The sequence below is a fragment of the Aptenodytes forsteri genome, unplaced genomic scaffold (genome assembly GCF_000699145.1).
Source record: "Aptenodytes forsteri isolate BGI_AS27 unplaced genomic scaffold, ASM69914v1 Scaffold266, whole genome shotgun sequence".
Lineage (NCBI taxonomy): Eukaryota > Metazoa > Chordata > Aves > Sphenisciformes > Spheniscidae > Aptenodytes > Aptenodytes forsteri.
Genome location: NW_008794109.1, coordinates 769,676 through 791,249, shown reverse-complemented (window position 1 = coordinate 791,249; position 21,574 = coordinate 769,676). Strand labels below are relative to the sequence as shown.

The 21,574-nt window shown below is 41.2% G+C and overlaps 1 protein-coding gene across 10 annotated transcripts in view; it reads left to right on the top strand.

Moving 5' to 3' along the window:
* The window catches only part of CELF4 (CUGBP, Elav-like family member 4), a 703,102-nt gene extending 687,742 nt beyond the window's left edge, over positions 1–15,360 (top strand). For all 10 annotated transcript variants that reach the window (XM_009275290.1, XM_009275281.1, XM_009275240.1 and 7 more), the window contains one exon: positions 15,233–15,360. In XM_009275290.1, the coding sequence (XP_009273565.1) occupies positions 15,233–15,360 (128 nt within the window). The remainder of the gene's footprint in view (positions 1–15,232) is intronic.
* Positions 15,361–21,574: the final 6,214 nt, after the last annotated feature.

The window sequence follows — 21,574 nt, the reverse complement described above, 5'->3', positions numbered from 1 at the left end:
TGGGGTTTTTTTCTTTTTACTTTTAACCTGATTTCAAATTTCCTAAGAAAAATCTCTACCCAAGCCTTTCTCCCTGTAGCCCATGGAATTACGCTATGTCCTTTACTTTGCATGACCTAGAGGCAATAAATTTTGTTTCAGGTCCCTGGACAGTATCAGATTGTCATTCCCACATAGCTATGGGCTACAGACCGAAGCTCAGAGTGTAATGAAAGAAGCTGCTAATTTGAGTGCCTGAGTTGAGACAATATGGGGATGATTTTCCAGATGCATTAAGCATGCCTGACCCCTGGGATGTTTCGGTTCAGATCAGCACTACTTTGTTGTGGTCCTCTCCACTCTGAAGGACCTGGCACAGACAGACAGCCAAGGAGAGATTCATGAGATGTCCAGCTTAGTTGGAAAGTAAGCCAAGGGGAGGAGGGCACTGTTAGAGGGGTGCTTAGGGCTCCCAAAGAAAGGGGAAGGAGGCACAAAAGTTTATTATTTGCTAGCTACTCTCTGTTACACTCCAAAGCAGCCAGGCTCTGAGACTTCAGGTCTGCAGACTAAGGACAGGACTCCTCTCCATCTGATTAGGAAAGAGTTGTGTGAGTAAGAAAGAGAAGGAGAAAGAGAAACTCACTGCACAGCACCTTCAGCCATTGCAGTTGGTTGGGGGAGGCTTTAGGGGGAGGAGAAGGAGCGGGAGAAGTATTAGGGCTGTGAGCCACTATTCATTTACAAACTATAATTAATTTGATGTTTAGATTAATTTCTGATGCACTCTCAAAGGTGCACTGAAAGCATTTTTCCTTTATTATAATGTTGATTGCTTATTGGGGAGATAAATCTAACTGTCAGTTATGCACTGACTTACCAAAACTTTCAGACCAAGCAAGCATGTATGCATAAGGAACAGCTGTTTGCAGCTCTCCAGTTAAAGGGACAGCTCTGTCTTTTCCCAATAACTCACATTAAAGAAAATCTATACATTGTACACAGAGACTTCGGCTTTCTTTTGTAGCTTAACAGTTTATTAGACAAGAATATGTTAGCAGAATCTATCTTCTATTTATCTGTCTGTCCATGTGTCTATCACTATTCTATCCATCTCTCCACACAAGTGATAGACACAGTCCATCCAGAGTATGTTTGAAAGCTATGGATATGTTTGTACATACCTACTCACACACACACACTTACACAATCATTTTAAATGTTTTTACTCATAGTGTAATTAGATGGAGGAACTCATTACTGCAGGGTCTTTGTGGCTACTCATTTAATGACCTTCAAAGGGGGAACGGCCATTTATGTGACTAGTAGAAATGACCGATGTTAAGAATTAATGCTAGAAGAAAGAAAAGAGAAAAAACAAAAAGAGTTTTTAAGGAGATTAAAAACTTAATGCTCTGGGCTTCAAATCAATCCATCAGCATTGGGACCCAGGAAAAGAACCTGACTGGGCTGTCGTGTGCCTGCACACCGTGCTATCCACCTCCCCTAAAAACCCTTGGACATTAGATAGAGTAGATGAACTCGAATCGTATACGACTGGTCCTACATGTGCTCCAAGGATATTAGTTTCATATGTGAACACCCCCCTGTGTAGAAATGCCAGAGGAGGGTCTCTAGTGTTACTTTCATTCAGTCCAGAAGTTTCCGTTCAGAAGTCAGAATTAATGACCCCTCCAATGGGCAGGCCCATTTCTGAACTCAAGGTGATGGATCTGCAGAGCCAAGACTTACCACATCCCCCTCTTGTGAGACTGCAGACCTACGACAGCATTTTGGCTACCTATTACATCTGTCTTTATGTTTGTTTTCCCAAGATCTCTCTCATGCAAGGCAAATTCAAGCTGTAGAATGGACGAGTCTCTATCAATCCATCCCACCATCCATCGGTCCCCCCCATATATCTATCTTCAACTTCTTTATATCCGTCCATCCTGCCTCATTCACTGCACAGGATTGCTCTTCAGCATTTTGAAGTCTGTCAGCTAACTAGTTACTGAGCAGCTGTTCAATAGATCCTCACAGCTCTGTGCTTGGCCTCAGGCCTTCCTTCCCGCACAATATTCAAACCCTGCTATGAATATGAATTTATTATTATTTCCTCATCTGTTTTCCTAAGGCCCTTCCCAGCAGAGCATTTGAGAGGTTCATGAGCATTTTCACAGTGCTCATGGTGTCCTCATTTCACAAAAAGGATGATGAGGCATAGAAAGATATTCAAAACTGTTTATTAGTCTTGGATGCCTAATCTGAGATGCCATGAGCCTGACCAGTCTGTTTGCTTGTTTTCTCAAAGTATTTAGCAGAATGCAGGGCATGCTACGTTTATATTCGCTTCACATGCAGGTACAGGCAGCAGCCTTTCTGCCAGTGAAATCTCAGGTCACCCACCGAGCACCAAGAAAAGAGGAACACACAGTAAAGCTTCATCTTCACTGGCAAACTGAAGAGGCCTTGCATATCAGCTCAAACACTGTGCCATAACTATCCATATCTTTTTAATGTTTGTATACCATTGGCTCTAGCTGGGCCATGACAATTAACTCAAGGCTGTGCATTGCTTGGGCATGGCTCAGCGGTGACAAGGGCCAGGGACTGTCCCTAGACAGCAGTATAGACAAGGCCACCCTTTTTTGAGGGGTAAGAGAGTTTAGTCATGTAGATACAAGCCATGATGTGCCAGTTGCACTCAGAGCCTCCTCTATTTTATTTACAAGTAAAAAAGTAGCCTAGGAGATCTTATTAAGGAATTCTGTGATATATGATTTACCCAGCATAACTGGGATGTCATGGCAGAAATAGGGAACTTCCAGTTCTCCAAGGCAGCATTTGGTTGTAGAATTACAAAACCATCCTTTCCCTGCCTTATTTACTGTCTACATTCCAACACTTGCAATAATGAGTCTGATACATTGCCATTTTCCTCACCCTGTTATGTTATTCATTCTGTACAGCAATTAAAACAAGGATGCCATGAAAAAAAATACAGAAATGTGTGGTTAGAAGCAATGCCTTAATGCATATACAAAACAATACAGAATTAAAATTTTATAGGTAACATAATTTCTTGCATTTCTAACTTGAGTGTTTCATTTTGCAACCTTATCATTGTTTTAATGAATTGGTGCATGTGATATCTTCCCTTTTCAAGTAAGCAAACTAAAATGAAAAAAATATCCCCAGGTGAGATTAACATCTTCAAATAGCATATATTGACATCTTCAAAGGTTGTCATCAGGGTTACAACTTGCAGATCCCCATAAAAATAGGTACACCTTTCTTAACCATTCCTAGTTTCATCTATTTCAAATCCCCAACCAAAGTCAACCTCATCTCCACTCTCACCAGTCATGATCTGCAATAAATCACATATGTATAGGTGTGTACATTATATATGTATTTATATATATATTTCTGCAACAGCAAATATGTCTGCAAATTATTAAAAACAATGAAAACCACTGAACAAGTGGTTTGAATTTGGGCAACCTGCTCCAATGTTTGCTGGCCTTCAAGGTGAAAAAGCTCTTCCTCACATCCAGTCTGGAACTCTCTTGTTTCAATTTATGCCCCTTGTCTCTCATTCTCCCACCATGAACCGCTGTGAAGAGACTATGTCTTCTTGCTTTCACAGGGCAAGTGTTCCAGCCCTTGTCCATCTTGATGTCCATATGCTGAACTCACTCCACTTTGTCACTGTCTTTCCTATGTTGGGGGGAGGGGGTGCCCAAAACTAGATGTCCAGGTGTGGTATAATGAGTGCTGAGTAGAGCAGGGTAATCACGTCCCTAATTGACTGGCTGTGTTCTTGTTAATAGAGCTCAGGATGCTGTTGGCCTTCCTTGCAGGCCAGGGCACATCTCATTAGAGATCCTCAGTGATGTAAACTATGGAAAACCTAGGGACAGTGGGACTATGGCCATTTTACCAGCTGAGCTTCAGTCCCCTTGATATTTAGCCAGGCATTCTTATTGTTATAAAAGGGAGGAGGTGCATCTAACGTCTAAGAGCAGCTGCTATCTTTGACTACTTCACAGGCAACAGGTTTTGGCAACATGACCTACAAATCTGATTGTGTTCTGACCATTTAAAGGTGAAATTATATGATTGTTCTAAAGATAGGTCCCTAATTACCCTTTAAAATCCTTCTTTAGAAGGGTTTCCAGAAATTGTAATGTATTTACCCTGCTCATTGTGCATCTCCTGACATGGCTGAACAGGCTCCAGAAGGATTATTGTGTTATCAGGCTTTTAAAAATGTTTATGAGGGAAGAATTTTTTGCTTCTTGATTTTAGCAGTCTGCAAGAGCTACATTTTTAGGGGTGACTCATATTTTTACCCTACCCCTTCAACCTAAGATCCCTGTCCAAATTATCAATAATCATCCTGCTTTTCTCAGGTCTTCAGTTTTCCTAATCACAGGCATTTTCATAAATGTGTTTTCCAGCAATATTTCTACTCTTCGTATTTCATTAATTAAAACACAAGCATATTTTCCCATCTCCCACCCAAGAGTGGATCAAGAGTTCAGATGGGTCTTCAGGCAGGAGCCCCAGAAGCCAGAATTATATCAGGATTTAGGTGCTCTATGATATGATTCAAATCTCACAGACTCAATGTAACTCTTCTGAGGGACTGCAGAAGGCTCTTCACAGGGATCTGCAGGGTTCAGGCTACTCTTCTGAAGACCATTAATGGTGAATGCTCTGCTGGCAGACCCACAGGAATTTATCAGCAGCTACACTATAATATGAAGATGTTTCATTGCCATTGATGTTGATGACAAAAGAAGCCAGCTGATCTTCTCCCTCTCTACTGTGGGTAGTTGAAAACACAGAGGTCTTACATTGACACTGAAAGGACTGCAGATGTAACAGCTGGTTGGATCTGGAACAGTATGTTATCTTCCAGCTTAAAAAGTTCTTGTATAATTCTTTCCTTTCTCCTCTTGGTACCCAGCATAGTTCAGTGCCAGTTCACAACCTCCTGGTCTAAATATTAAGAGATTTTCTCTTTTCTTTTTCTTTCCCAATGACTTACTGTGTATGAGGAGGTTTTTTCCTGCTGATTTCCCTTTTAGTTTTGTTAGCTGGTTTTCACACAGTGGCCTCCATAGAAAGTAAAGTATTGGTTTGAAAAGCATGGCCAAAAACTATTCATCACTGCTTCTGGCTTCTGAACAGAAACTTCCAGATTGTCCCACAAGAGAATCTTCAAGTCTTTCTATATCTATTGGATTGCCCCAACCTACCCATAATGAGGTATCAGGTGTGCAATGACATAAAGGGGAGAGATGGTTAGTTGTCCATCTAAGTAGTGATCAGCAGGGGCAAGGTGGGGAGATTCTGTACATTGCTACACCAAGAATGGATCTATTCCAGAGACTGCCTCGGACATGAGAGAACTGATAAAAAATAGTCACTAGTCACTAGTACAATTCACAGTGCACCTTCCTGATTGGTTTTCCTGTGGGTTTGGGTTTTTTTCCCCTTGATTAGGCCAGGAAGGAATTTACTTCTCCACTATGAAATATTATCAAAAAGAAGGTCACCTTTTATGATGCTTGTCTCTTATAGACCAAGAAGGATGACTGGTGACTTCAGCAGCTGCAGTGTTCATACATGGCTTCTTTACCAAGAACCCACAAATTGAGTGGGATCCAAGAGAGAACCTGGGAGCAAAGCAATTAAGATTAAGATAAGAAATTGATTGTGACATGGCTGGTGGGAGCTTCAGTAGTTATTTTCATCATGTTTATATTGTACAACTCCAAGAAAACAAATGTAAAAATAGCCTTCATCTTGATTCAGCAACACTCTCAGTGCATCCTTAACTAAGCACCTACTTAGATCCCACTCATAATTTGCATAAAATCTACACTAAGCTCATTCTTTGCTTCTGGTTTTACTCTGGCAGAAGAACTTGTCTCCTCAAAAGTTCATCTGCTTTTTCCAACCATGTACTTTCCCCATAAACCTTATATTGACACATCATGACATCAAACATTTACAAGGAAGGCTCAGAAAGCAAATCAAGAAGAGTTCCTTCCATTCCTGAAAGCAGTTAAGAAATTGATTCAGTTCTAATCATCATTCAAAAAAAGACCAAATACCATTCACTTATCTATGGGTGATTCCTCACTGGCTAGTTTGTTCCTTGTGAGGAGATCATCATCATCACCTGGGTTGGAACATTATGCTTCTTTTAGAAGAATCACAATGCTTCTTATTCACAGCAGACATGTGTGTATGCTGGTCCAATATATGATTCATGGGGTGTCCAAAGAATGGCTGAAGCCTGAATCTTTCACTTCTTCCATCCATTCATTGGATGACTTCAACTCCTACTTGGCAGAACAGGTAGAACCACAGTCCGCAGCATCAGAGAAATAGTTGCTCATCCTTTAGACAAGCTCTGTTTACAGGAAAAAGAGAAGTTTTTAGTGTTAGCTCCATTCTTAAGATGAGAAATCTGTTGTGGGTTTGGATATGTATTTTTTTTTTCCCCTCTTTTTAGAAAAAGTTGGTCCTGATCAGGTGCCCTGGTTCCAGATGTATGTATGAGTCAAAACCCTAGATCTGACCATGCAGTAATTTAAACTGTCCAAATTCTAGTCTAATTTTGTGTTTTCAATGTGAGTCATGACAGTAATTTCTGTATGAAAAAACCCCAGATTATGTAAGAGAAGACTCATAGGAAGAAAAGTCCTTCTTGGTTTGAACCACCATATTCAGGGTCAGCATCTACAGTCCTCAACCTTCTTCAGAGAAGATACTGCTTCTTTGAGGCAGTATCTGGAGAGCATCCAACAGACAATGGACAACAACAGGGACCACTTCTCTGCACATTTCAACTCATGCTGCCTCAATGTATAGAAGTAGTTTCATGCACGGGAAGACAGGAAGGTGACATAAGGAAGATGCTTGTGTATTTCAAGCTACCTTCTGCACTGGGTGTTCTGACCTTTAGAGAAAGTTAATCATGCCATCTACTTTCACTCTTCATTTAATCTCCCCTTCCCATCTGTTCAGTTTCTCTCAGCTGGAAGCAAGATGAAGAACGAGTACCAGTCAGCTGTCTCAGTGGTCCGCAGCCCACACTTTGGGGCCATTTATTATAAAGCATTAACATCAATTGTCACCTCTGTCATGACTGTTACCGCAGTCCACGCCAGATTAGTAGGCAAGAAATTATTTTCTAAATATCTGAACTGTGAAATGAACGATAGACAGAAAGACAGACAGACAGATATGCAGTATCAGAAGGGACCTTCTGATCCTTTAGACTGAACTCTGAAATAACGTATGCCAGATATTTCAGCTCATGTGACAGGTTCAAACCTTCTGCTTGAGTCATAGCATCCCTTTTAGAAAATCTCTTAATCAAGATTTCATGTGATAGGTGCTCCACCCCTATTGCTAAACAAGATGTTCCAAAATAGTTAATTACCTTCACTTTTTAAAATGTGCAGACTCAGTGTCTTATTTCCATTTTAAATTTGTGAAACGTCTGCTTCCATCCAGAAGAAATCATCAAGCTTTTTTTTTTCTATATTAAAAAACCCACATTCTATTAGAAATTATTTATAGACTATAGTCAGAAGACTGTTTAACCTTCTCTTCAATAAACTGTGGCAACTCTCATTACTTTTTCAGACCTAGAATTATTCTTGTAGTTCTGAATAATTCTTAAAACTTATTTTTTGTAGAGAAATCACCAGAACTAAATGCAGAATTCCAGTAAGGATCTTTCCTGAGCTGTTTCCTCCTGAAACCTCCTGTTTCCAGAGGTAACATCACCTTGCTACTTCTAGAGGATTTCCCCAGACACTGGCTTCATCCCAAGACTGTACTGTGTCTTGGGACTTTGAGTATTTCAACATAATCCTTAGAGCTCATGTATTTAGCTCTTATCATGACATCCATGTTCTTCTTAGAAGCACTGTTTTCTAGTGAAGATTTCCCCTTTTTATAAGTGACCCACTTGCTTTTTCCTGTGGATACTTAATTTTGCATTTGGTTGGATTAAAATGAACACTCTTTAACTGAGTCCAGCCTACACAGTGACCCAAGTCAACGTGACTTACTTCTGTCATTATTTACCACTTCACCATTTTTGCATGATTGGCAAATTTTACCAGTAATTACTTCAGATATCTTCCAGGTATTGTTAGAGAAACTGAATAGCACAGAGCTTTCAGCACGCTCCTGAAGGAGCCTACTAGAAACTCCTCAATATTGTAAGTCAGAATTTACAATTTTTTTGGTGGTCTACCTATTATCCAATTTTTAACAAGTTTGATGTGGGCTGCTTTCATTTTTTATAAAGAAGGGCTCTCTCAAATACTCTGTAAAAGTTTAAGTATACTCTATGAAAACTTACTTTATTAAGCAAACTTGCAATTTCATGCGATCAAGTTCATTTGATAGATGTTATTTCCCATGAAACTGTGATGATTGGTATTAATGGCACACCTTTTATCTTTGCCATTTCTTTGCCATATCATCTCAAATCAAAATTTTCATAATTTTGCTTAGCCTTATGAAAGATTAACTAAGTTTACCACGTCATCTAGTTTACATCCTTAAAAATTAATAATAGATTTTTTTTTTCTGGGACACTTTGAAGGTTTTCTAATATTCCATAAATTTCTAAAATTACCATTAATGGTTCAGCAAATTTCTGAGCCAATTCTCCGAATATTCTGAGGTTCCAGTTATCTTATCCCACAGATATGAAATATTTAATGGCAGTTGTTTAACATATTCATCAGCTACTGACTGTTCATACGTTAAAAAAATGGGTGGATGGATGGATGGATGGATGGGATGGATGGGATGGATAACTGGGTAGACGGATCTTACTTGGACATGATTAAACATCAATGGAAGGTTAAAATATGCCAAAAAGTCATCCAACCCTATTAGACACTGGAAAACAGCTGAAGTGCTATGCCCTTGATCTGCAGACATACTCCTTTATTGAGTATTCCAGTACCCATAAATCACCTTACAATACAATACCTTCCAATGCACACATACATTATAGAGCTACTTACATACAGATTGTATCCTGAAATTCTTTACAGCACTAAAAAATTGCAAGACAGCAGCTAGTACATCGTGTAAAGAACATAGCAAGGTAAAGACCTTGCAAGGCAATTAAAGGAAAACCTCCATTCTCTGATAAGATTAATAAACATGGAGAAAGAGAAAGTGTGCAATCTTAGAAATTAAATGGACTGAAGTATCAGGAAAGTACTGAGGGGTAGGTGGTCAGGTCCAGATTGTGGGAGAAGCACCCAGCACCCTTCCCCCAGAGGAGAAGACTCCTGTGATTTGAATGCCTTATCGTTGCCTTCCCAGCAGAAAATGCCTCCCTGACATCCCAAGATCTCACCCTTCACTGGTTAGTAACAAAAGCAAGGAAGCCATGCATTAAGGGGACAGTTATATTAATAACCAATTATATTAATAAATAATTCCTTAATTACTAACTCAAATGCTTGGGGGAAGGAAAGGGGCTGGGCCTCTGGTCTAACCAGTTGCCAGTGCTTTCTGCAGCTTTCTCCATCTTAGTAGTCTGGCTGAGGCCCCCAGTTATGTCTTGGGTAGCAGCACTTTGGACGCAAGGGAAGCAAGAGTCATGGACTTCTCCTGTGCTAGTACCCAGCCCACGTGCATGGCGTTTCTTCTTTTTCACTGCATGGGAATTTGCCTTCCACAGGCTGAGAGGCAGATCCTTGCTCTTCTGTTATTCTCATTTCCCTCTAGTGAGATGAACATGGGTTGAATGACAACAGGGAAAAGTTCAGAAGGATGAGGTCCTCTCCTTAACTAGTGACTTTCATAACTGGAGGAACAAGAAGTGCCTAGATAGATCCCTCGTGGCAGTCAGACAAATACACTGACAGCCAGAACCAGAAAGATGTATCTCTGGCCTAAAGAAGCTAATAAGCACCAATGTCTATTTGTTTCTGTTGCATCTCTGAGATGGTAGTTTTGTGCAGCAAGCATCTGCAACATAGATCAAATAACTCTTCTTAGTTTTAAGACAAGTTAAATATTTGTTTCTTTGAGTTTCCTCTTTTCCTTTCCATTGTCTGAGACTAGCCTAGTCACATGAGTGGACCTGCTGTAGGACCATCTGCCCCCATTTCAGGAGTCTGGATCAAAAGCTTGCATATGGACCTGTCATTCACCGTGGTCTTGACTTCTGATTTAGGGGATGCTCAGTGTAGTTACCAAGCATTGGGCTCCATCCAGAGGAAAGCTTCTGCTGAAGAGAGGCAACATGTTATTCCAACCTGGTAGCAGATCATTAAAAGGCTGTTTTGCACATTAACCGCTAATTCTCCTTGCAGCATGCAAAGAGAAACAGAAAACTCAGAAAGACCAATTAGGGATCCATGGGAACCTAATGATGTGCTCATTCAGGACTGCACTTAGTGCACAAACCAATTCATGGCCATGCAGAGACACTACTCACTGTGAATGAAAAGTTTACAGTTGCAAAACAGTCTTCAAATGCACTCTGAGATAGATTGCTAATTCCTCTCTTTATCATCTCAGCTGATTAAAACAGAAAAACAACCCTTGAGTAATATCAGTTACATAAAGCCATTGGTGATCATGCTGGCATCATGAGAAGGGCATGAAGCTCCCTCAACATGCCCCACTACCAAGACTTCCTGTGGAAGAAATGGGGAGAAACCAAAGTACCCTCTAAGATGCTATTCCAGTTTCTACCCGCTAATCATTTACACATGCAGGAAAAGAGCAGGCCAGGAGAAGTCATGGACTCCAACATCAGTACCTTCCTGGAAGATGCTGTGCAGAATCAGGAAGATTAGATGCCCTGAGCTGCAGTCCTAGCAGTTTTATTCATTCTTTGCTGCTTTGATAAATCATTTATTAGAACAGCCTGGGGGAAAAAAAAAAAAAAGAAAAGAAAAAAAAAGAAAAAAAAACAACATCCCCCCCATAAAATAGATTTATCACAAAATCCTGTCCTCCTACCAACCATCTTCAGACCAGAATATATATTTCTCTGATTATTAATTAACTGATGCACAGAAACAGCTTCAAGCTTTTTAACCTCTCCCTTCTCTTTTGTCCTTCAAGAATGTAGATGACAATGCAGGAGTTGTGTTCAAAACACAGATAGCTTCTTGAGCAGCTGTAGTATTATCATCATGCTTTAAGACCTATAGGCATGGGCTCAAGCATTAAAGCCATTCAGAAAGCAAGTATTTAAGCTATTTTCCCAGTACGTACATCCTGTTCCTAGTCATACATGTTTAAATCTGACATAGCACCATTAACGCTGTTGACATTGATGTGGAGAAACAAAGATGGTTAACTGCCAATAGTGCACGTAACAACAAAAACAACAGTCATATAATCTACCAGTAGATACTTGATCTGAAAAGAGAAAGGAATATGATATTGTTAGCACAGCTTGTCTGTCTGTCTGTCTGCCTATCCCTTGTCACTGTGACCTCTCAACCCTCAAGATAAGCCATAGCTTTTCTTCTTTTTGGAGTCCATACAAATACCTTCAGCAGTATGAAACACAACTCCATGTAAATAACAGGAAGGGGGAGAGCCAAATGCACCAACAACTTCTGAGCATATCAAGACCCCTGAAACCAAAATGGTCAAATGAAGCTAGAGGAATTAGCTGCTCTGTCCCTAGGACGTGTTCACAAGGAAAATGCACAATTACTGGTATTTGCCCTGCTCCTTCTCTCTCCCCAGCCCTCTCACCCCAGCCCCTCCACCCTTAGCAGCTAGCCAGTGGAGATTTTTATATTACAGCAGTGGGATAGCAGGACAAATAAGGAGAAAAAATATACAATCCAAATCTGGTCCAAATCTGTAGGCAACTAATACCAATAGCATCAGAGTACAACTCCCAGCTTCATTATCTGGTCTAAATGAAATATAGTGAGCAAATGCACTTCTGATCTTTCTTACTAGTCCCATTTGTTAAAATGCTGTATTATTTACAGCTTTGCACAGAATGAGGAAATGGCCTTAGAATTCCATCTCAAAAGCAAAGTGATGATAAAAACTAGTGTAGCTTTGTGAGCTTATCTAAAGGCAAGGTTCTTGCAGAGGTACAACTGTATCAGCATCCCAGCACCAGGGCTTATCACCCAACTAAAGGTCTAGTCTTGGCAAAAGTAGACAAATAGTAGACTTCCATCATATTTGACAGCATTTCTGGTGGGATTGGCATGCCTTAGGAGTTTGATTCAGCAATTAACATCACTTTGGGGAGTGGCTCACCCAGGCACTAGCCAGTAACTAGCCAGTTAACAACATCTTACCTTGAGATGTCAGTCCCAGCTGTGGAACCAGGTAAATCCCACAATAGAGGTACCTTGATTTAAGCTAGGTGCTTGCCTTCATCGCAGTTAGCACTGGTCCCTGCTACACAGCCAGTGGGATTTGTTTCATTTGAGCACAGCTAGGATTGTCCTGAAAAAAGAAAGAAATCATGTCCTACACTCCACTGATTATATTGGCTAGACCTCCACTGGTTATTTTAGGATCCTAAGGTGATTTGCTCACAAATGGATGCACATGTAGACACACTCGAGATGTGCACGTTGAGTCAGTAAGAGGTACATTGCAACAGGATCAATTACAAGAGTAAAAATCAAAGTTCACAGGCAAGCTAGGTTCTCTAAAGACATGATATAAGCAATTATCCAGCTGCAGCCAACTCAGCTTTGATATTTAGTAGCTGCTTATATACTAGTAAAGTAAACATACTTGGCACTTTGCTCTAGCACTGGGGCCAGCTGGCACAGAATGGTCCACACCCAAACTATTAAATTCTCTTACTTTCTAGAATATCACGGCCATATCCAAGCTAACTACTGAAAACAGCCTCTGTTCTGTGCTAATACTCAGACTTTGTCCAGGAATTGTTTGGAATTAAGCACAAGCCAAAACTATGTCAAGGACCTTTCTAAAAATTCAGTAGTACAGGTGATTGGGTTCCAGTTTCTCTGAACTTCCCTGGCACAGTTTTAGCTTACTGTTATAGATGCAGCTGATGGGTCTTGGACAGAAGTATTAGCAATCCAGAGGTGATTTTAAAAAGAACTGGTTTTCACTACATCCTGTATTCAAAGATGTGAGGTAGCTAGACAGCAAATTTCAAGTTGAAACATAAGTAAAGCATTTCCAAGGGACCTTCCAGCAGTATTTAAAGACTGAATCAACTCAGGTGAAATCAGGAGGTGTTTCATATGTTCCTTTGCTGAGATCAAATCATAGGACCTTGTTGACTGATAGATTATTCAACTAGTCAAATGTAAACTGGGAACATTACCAGGTGCTTACTGGCTAATAAGTGATTGCAAAAGCAGATCCATTGCCATTGAATAATACCCCAGCTCATTACTCACCATAACTCTCCAATTTTTTGTCTAGAGATTGATGACTGCTGTCAGGCTTGAGCAACACTTTTGCTCACATCTTCAGAACTGCAGTGTCAGTACCTCCTCATCTAGGTGGTTGGCAGGAAAACTGCATGGACAACCAGTTACTTAGAGCCTTGGCTTCAAGAGGGGGAGGACGAAGAGGGATGCCTGTTTATTCTATGGGCCTCCCTCTTAAAACCACATCTGCCATACTCAGTAAACCTGTTGTCTCACTTTGAGGCTAAGACCATACGTTTTATGACCTCTCATAAACTTATGTTATTAGTCAAAGGCAGGGAGTACAGCTTTAATGCAAGAGTGAGAAGGTGTGCTTGCATATACGTGCATGTGTATGCATGTCTTTTTCAAATGCAAGCCAACCTTTGTCACCTGTGAGACTTGCTTTCAAGGAGGAACTAGACCAGGGAGGAGGTGCTGCTGAATGCATTCACACTACAGCCCAAGGCTGTAAGCCATGCCTGGTGCTGCTGTCAGGAGCAGGTGTACACCTGGCAGCAAATGCTCAGCATTAGCTTTTTGAGGGGCTTTCAAACTGCCTCTTCATTTCAGTCTGTCTATTGAGAGACACTGGGTTCCTAGGGTTGATTTGTGCTGCCAGAGCTTTGCAGGGGTGGGAAAACAGATGGCTTTGTCTGGAGCGCAGGCTGGTCCAGGCTAGTCTTACCCAGGGTTTGTGCTCAGAAATGTTGTTGGCACACAGGGACATTTCTGGCAAAGGTAGCAGAGGCAATTCTTATACAATGTGATGGCCCCCTGCCTCACTAATATCTCAGACCCATGGTCACTCCAGCTAAAGTCATATACAGTCTTGGCAAATGAGTCCTTTTCCTGGAGCTAATATAAAAAAAAGAAGAAAAAAAAATAAACCTACACCAAAAACCCTTCCCAAAGCTGAATGCGTTAGATGCATTGTATCCTGACCTATCTTGGTTCTTCCAATCCCCAGAGAGCAAGTCTTCCATTGAGACAAAGAATGTCATTTTATGTGGCCTGTAGATACAATATTCAGTCACTATAGGTGTTTCTACTGCTGGATGCACTCCACGGCTGGTTGGATGATTTGCCGGTAAGGTATGAAACTACTTATGGAAACCATGTTAGGAAAGCACTAGTGTTCATCTTTCTCAACTGCAGAGTCAACGTAAAGTCTGCAGTAATTGCCAGTTAATAAAGCTCCTCATATTGCTTAAGTGGCCAGCAATCAAACTATTCATACCAATGAATACCATAATGGAGAACTTATTAAATTCAAGTTTTACTTATATTGCCATAATAAGGAAGTAGCAGTAGGTACATCAGGTCCCCTTCATCATGAATATTGGAAGGCAAAGGAAAGGTTATGTTGGTGAGTGAAGGAGGGTCTAGAGATTTACCCCAGTCATGATGGAGGGAAAAAGAGCAAGACAGAGTGCCTTGAGATCATGCATCACATCTGCTGGCACCCAGCTCAAAGGTGACCCAAATCTTGTGTGTGCTGGTACTGTGGCACCAGCATTTGGATCCCCGTGCTTCACATAGTCTTGTGTCCAAACTGGCACTCAGACCAGGCACTGCATCCTGGGACACTGATCTATAACAACCCCTCCTTCCCTTCATCCCCCATTGGCAACCATCCTCTCCTCACTCTCCTGCCTACCCACCCACCCTCCTACCTGCTCACTCCCTCCCACCACCCTCACCCCCTTCCCCATGTTCATTCTCAGTGGTCGTTGCATGTACGTGCCTTGGCCCCCTTCAGCTCATTAAGCCCCCTGCCTTGCCTCATGTTTTGACAGGTTTTGTGAGTTTTGACAATCCTGCCAGTGCCCAAGCTGCTATCCAGGCTATGAATGGCTTCCAGATTGGCATGAAGAGGCTGAAGGTGCAGCTGAAGAGGCCAAAGGATGCTAATCGTCCCTACTGAAGAGTTGTGGGAACCACTGGATACAAAGCACTAGCACAGGTAACTGCATGCAGAAGGGGGTGTCAGCTGTGGTTGTAGCCTCTTTTTGTGTTGTAGACCCTCAAAAAGATTCAGCTCTGCAACTCTCTAGTTTCTGCCTTTTTCACTTAGGCCTCTGGTGAGAGCCACACTGCACAGATACACACCCACACATAAACCAGGAACTGTTTGTGTGTGTGTCTCTTTAGAAAAAGAGGTGGAAGGATGCTTAACAAGGGATGAGCCAAGTTCCCCACCTCATGGGCATCCTGCATCTCTAGAAAGTCTTCCTGGTCACTAGAGGAGAGCCAGCAGCTGTCCTGATTCCCCTTGCTCAGCCTAAGAGAGCATTTCTGGTGGCTGAAGAAAATCTGCAATTAAGAGGTGGAACTGGGCTGCAGTTTAATCCCAGGTGACTGGACTGGGACAGTGTCTGTCTCAATAGCTCTGTGTTGCAAATGTTTCAAAGCATTCTTCATTCTTCATGCAGTACAGTCTGTATCCAGTTTCATCCCAGCATAATACTTTATGTAAATATGTCTCCCTGACAACTAAATCACCCCTAATTTCTTTCTTCCCAAGCCCAAGAAATTAATAGAAGGATCCATGCCCACTTCTTGCTCAGTTACTGTTAACTACTGTGTATAGATAAAACCCAACCAAAGCAAAGGAAGATTTGATTGACTGAGGACCTAGACAAATCTGAACGAGGGTCTCATTGTTAGACTCATGTACTTTGTGTTGTTGGAAAGGAGCCAGCCTGACGCTCCAAGGGAACTTCTAATACATGTAACAGCGTCAAAAATATCAGAAGCAGCAGCTTGTTTCCTTGGAATCCCAGCCTATCACCAATAACAAAAATGGAGATGTTTCCAAAAATGGAAATATTTCCCACCACTGGCTGGCTTTTCCATTAGATAATTCTTTGAGAAACAGAAATATAAAACCATATGTGTTTGTTACAGAGACAAGAAGTCTCCCTGCTGTTAAAACTGTTCCACACCAGAGATTCCCCAATAAACCCAGCACTCAGGGTGGCCCTAAGCTGCAACAAGCAGTTTGCACTTCCAAATTAGTGACAGAGACATGGGTTAGGTGACCTTTCTAGGCCATTATAGCTGTAATGTCTAAGATTGAGTGATTTTGGGTCAGGCCTTTTTTGACCCATCTAAGGTACAGGCAGGAAGTCCCTATCTTCAACCTTCCCAAAGAACTATGAAGTATTCTAATTTTTCATTGGTATCTCTAATATCTTTGAAAAATGTATTGTACCGGTCTTCAGAGCAGTATCCTTTCCACTGAGAATTAAGGAATGGGATCAAAATGTCTTTGAAAGAGGTGCTGCACTGAAGACATCATGAAGCAGACTAATAAACCTTTTAATAAACATATTAGGTGCATGCGCAAGATACAACCTCCATAGCTCAGACTCTCCTTTGTATGTCACTATATGAAGATAACTGTCAATGCATTTTCCCTCTTCAAATACCTCTTTTCTTTTCCTTGCTTATGACAAGGCCTCTTGGAAGCTTCAAACCAAATATGTTTCCATATCCAAATGCTTTTTGCTTCATCATACTGGCCTTTTACTGCAGGTTTTGCTGGGGGAGAGCAGAAGATGCATGCATGCAATTTTGTTAAAGCAGGGACTGTCTTTGTCAGTGAGATTTTCAATAACACCTGCAAAGGGATCGAGGAACACAAGTGTCTCCCTAGTTTGGCACCAAGCAATAGCTTTGTATCATAGCATAGTTGTGATGACTGAGGATATGCTTGTTTCTTATGGTCATGTAAGAAAGTGCAGAGCTGTAGACAGCGGTGTTGTTAAAGATTCACCGGTATGAGTCTATGGTGTTTTCATTATCATGGATCATTATGAAGTGTTCTGCCTCTACCTTTTCATGATCAGGCTGATGTTGAGGTCTCAGCTTGTTTCCTTTAAAAAAATTACTCAGTAGTAGGACTAAGATTTGTTGTTTGGGTTTTTTTCCCCCAATAAATAATATAAAAAGAAATCAGCTGGTAAAATGGCAATAAAATTCCATATCTCTCAGAGCATTTTTTTTTCTTTCTTTTGCTTCTGCAAAGCAGGAGAACGGTCTTGAATTGTCGCCTCTAAATAGGAAGCCCTTTGTCCTTCCTGGTTTTACTTTGATTTTAATGCTCTGCTGTCCAGCAAAATCAGTTCAGTTGTTACCACCAGATCACTTCCATCCTCTGCTTATAGGAGGCTTTATTAGAGGTACAGATAGTCCCTATCAAAATGGAGTAAATGCAGCTCAGAGGTCCTTGTTCTCTTGTAGACTCCCACCTTGGTGACCCCATTGAAGGAGCTGAAAACGTACCTGTTTTTTAGCAGGAAAGAGTTCTCCAGGAAAAAAGTTTTGTGTGTGTGTTTTTTGCACCTAACAAAAGAGATTGGCCAAGCGCATGTGGCCCCAGGAGGACACTGAAGGAGCATATCCCAGGGAAGGATCTGATTTAGCACAGGGACTACCATCCCAGGTTGGACTGGAGAGGACACTTGGTGACAGCAAGGGTACCCAGAAGCTCAGAAGGGCTTAGATCCAGCTCTTTCTTCAGCTCATCCAGTGCCCAGAAATATTCATACCAGCACCCTGGAAGCAGGCAGAGGATTTTCAGTCATGATGGCCACAAGTCAGCTTCCAGCCAGTGCTGTGCAATAGCAGTCAGCACAGGGCTAAGCCCTCAATAATAAGCCTTACTTAGAGATAGGGCAGTTGTTCTTGGCTCAGCACGGTGTTACTGTACCCCCATGGTTGGTTTAATGTGCAACTTCCAGTAAGCCTCCAAAATACCACTGGAATTCTCTGACTTGCCCACTCAGTAGAGAGTGTCATTACTGCAACAAGAAGTTTCCTGAAAACACTAGGACAGAAGCCAGCTAAGCCCATGCGTACGGCACAGACAGCTATTGCAAAGCTTGAGAGCAGGCAGCCGCCTTAACTGGCAGAAACACAATAACTCCTGTATGTTTTTTATCTAGTTTTACTTTGGTCGCAGCTCTTCAGGGTCCTTAATTCCAATTTGAAGCATGTGCATAACCATATTGACATCAGGGCAATTACTCATGTGCTTCAAGAGGACACTCAAGAAACTTTTTAATTGGGATTTTTCTAAGGAAGAGCTTTGTTTTATTGAACTCCTTTCCAAAAACAAGAAGCTGCCAACAAAAAACACAAGCAGCACCCAGTTTGATGTAATCCATCAGAGTGGTTTTTTTCCTAACCAAGAAAGAAATATCTTCACTCAATTTTAATTCTGGATGCACTTTTTTTTAACTTATAAATCTCCCTTTTGGGACACAGCAGTCTAGGCCACAGTGATTTGAAGTCCTTTGTTTTCCTTGTAAGTGCTCTAAAGTTGCTGTCAAACACTGAAAGGGTCTCTGTGATGTGGCAGATAAGCCCACAAGCTGCGGCAAGCAAAGACCTGAAGAATTCAGATGGCAAAATGTTTCCAAAATGGCTGCCTCTGTTTTCTTTTTTCTTTATATTTAAAGAGGTGGTTGTAGTAAAAAAAAAAAGGGCAGGGGGGGAGCAAATGTAAGGGAGGAGGATCATTTGAGGAAACTCTGCCAAAATCAATATACTCTATTACAAATCCCCCCTCAGGACTAGGAAGCAAGGATTTGGAGGCACTTCATGCGTCTTTCAGATAGTAAATGCACAAAATAATGAAAAAAACCCACCCTGAAAGCCATAGCTCCCTTGGGTGGCCATTCCTAGGAGCCCTTAAGTACCCTGTGATTCGGCAAAGTTGCAGGTACAACCTGCAGTGCCTGGGGGTGCGTGTGAGCCCTCTGCATGGCCAGTACCATGCAGGACTGCTAGGACAGGCAGAAAGACAAGCTCCTCTGATCCTCCCCGTGGGAGCAGAAGTGATCGGTGCAATTCCAGCCCTCCGCACTGGGTCTCAAAGCTAGTTCCCTGGTGCCCCATCCATGCTAAGTCAGTAGTAGCCATGATAGGACAGTATTGCCTAGAAAACCCCATAATTCACAGCTCTTCCAGTATTAAGGTCTTAACAGAGCAGCACAGAAGCATCCAGATGATAGATCAATAAAAGACATTGCACAGAAGAGCAGTGAAAATCCTGTCCATTCCCCTTCTGTGGCTTCATTGCGGTGACTGATCATTAGCAAAGTGTTATTTACCACCTCAGATGGATACTCTGCTGTTAAAGTTTTATTTAAAGCTAAGGACAGAGAGACATTTGGGTGGGACTAACCGGGAGCACTGACTGACATGAAACTGAGTGAGACAAAGTGAGTGTGAGTGAGACAAACTGAGTGAGGTGAAAGTGAAGCAGAATAGTAAAAAAAAAAAATGGTCAACAGTAAGCTAAGAGTAGTGGCAAAACGTTAAAAGAATGCATTGTCCAACCAACCTGCTTCTCCAAAATGCCAGAGGAAATAACATAGGCCAAAGCGCGAATAAAAAAAAATGTTCTGGTCCTCCTTCACAGCTTCTTGAACATGTGTTGATGTGTGGTTTACTGTAGAACGTGTGAGATGCTTGGTTTTGCAACTGGCTGGAATAGGTGATATTTTTTCCAGAGGAAATGTCTTTTTTTTTCATTGGAATGTATAGGTTACCAAACTGGAAAACTTTGCGTTTTCCTTCTTCTGTGCTCTGATAAGAGAAAAAAAACCAAAACACCTCATTTTAAAGTAAGCAGACATTATCAGTCAAAAATAAAACAAATAAGCAAAATTCCAAATGCTCATAAACAAAAAGATGTGAATGGAAAATTTCTGGCTGTCTCCTGTCATTTCAGATTGCTTCAATGCAAAGTCTAATGCAAGTGTATTTTTTACTGAATTTTGGGTTGCTTATCCCTGTCAGATAGGCTTGCATTACCTCCAGTGGGAGGCTATTCTGCAGTTGCATTGATCGCGCTGTTGTCTATCAAGCTGTTCATCTTGAGGTTCGGACTAAATATCCTTTATCAGGATCTAATCCCATTTCTTGTAGTTATGCCTCCTACAATCATGCTAACCAATTCCTCTTCCTCCTGCACAGATTATTGTCATTTCCCTCCTTTAGTCATCACTTAGGTCATTTAGGACTTGCTTGCATTATGGAAATTTGAACTAGTATAATTACCTCAAAACAGTACTTCAGCACAAGCTTTAATATGAGTGAATGAAGTGAGAACAAAATCAGCACAGCTTCATTTGGGAAAGTCTGTTTAGGTACTGGAAAAACATCAGCTCAGCCAGTATTTTTTTTTCCTTTGGATTACTTTTGCTTTTAATTTCCACTGACAACTGTGATTAAATTAAAGGTCCCTCACTGTGTTTGTAACCCAAACTTTGCACTGTTGTGTTCGTACATGAGAGAATGGAAGTGAATGTTACTGGGGAAGGCTGAAACAAAACCACTGAAAGTGTTTGCAAAATGGACAAGGAAACCCTTTTCTTTTCTGGCTGATCATTTTTAACCTGTCTGCCCACTTTTAACCTGTCTGCCCATTTAAATTACTAATAACTTTATTACTGTAAAATTCTCATGTCTCTTCTATAAACCACAGTTTCAATACCAGAGCATGTAAAATCCCATTTGCTAATTACTGTAGTTATTCTAAGATTGGCACACAATATAATGCACTGATGGAAAACGACAATAATTAATTACTGCATTTACTCCAAAATTACAATCAGTAATTACTGCTCTCAGACCGAATTCCATTCAGCAATATTTGGAACTTGTTCTTCCTCAAAGCAGGGCAGTTTTTCAGGAGTATTGCTGTGTTTGCATCTAAATGAGTCCATGTAGGTCACTAATGGATCCGCATCATTTGTCATGGGAGTGATAGAGCAGCGCAATGCAATACCATAACACTTCCTTCAGTTTGGAGCAGGAATTCTTCATTAAAACCCATGTCCCCATTTTTTTTTAAATGTTAGATAATATAATTATTTTAGAATTAAATAATAAATATGCAAGCAGCCTCACATTTCTCATCCCACTGTGAAGCAGTTGGTCCTGATGTTCTAAAGTAAAATTCTGGAGGCTTGTGAGAACTTTTCCTGACGACTCAGCCAGCAAAGAGCCTGTTGAGTTGTCCCTACTGTCAAAAGACCAGGAGCTTGGAATGGTTGTGCTACCTTTGAAGGTTTCCAACAGCAAAACCCCCAAAGCCCCAGGTTGACTGGAGAGTGGTAGTGTTA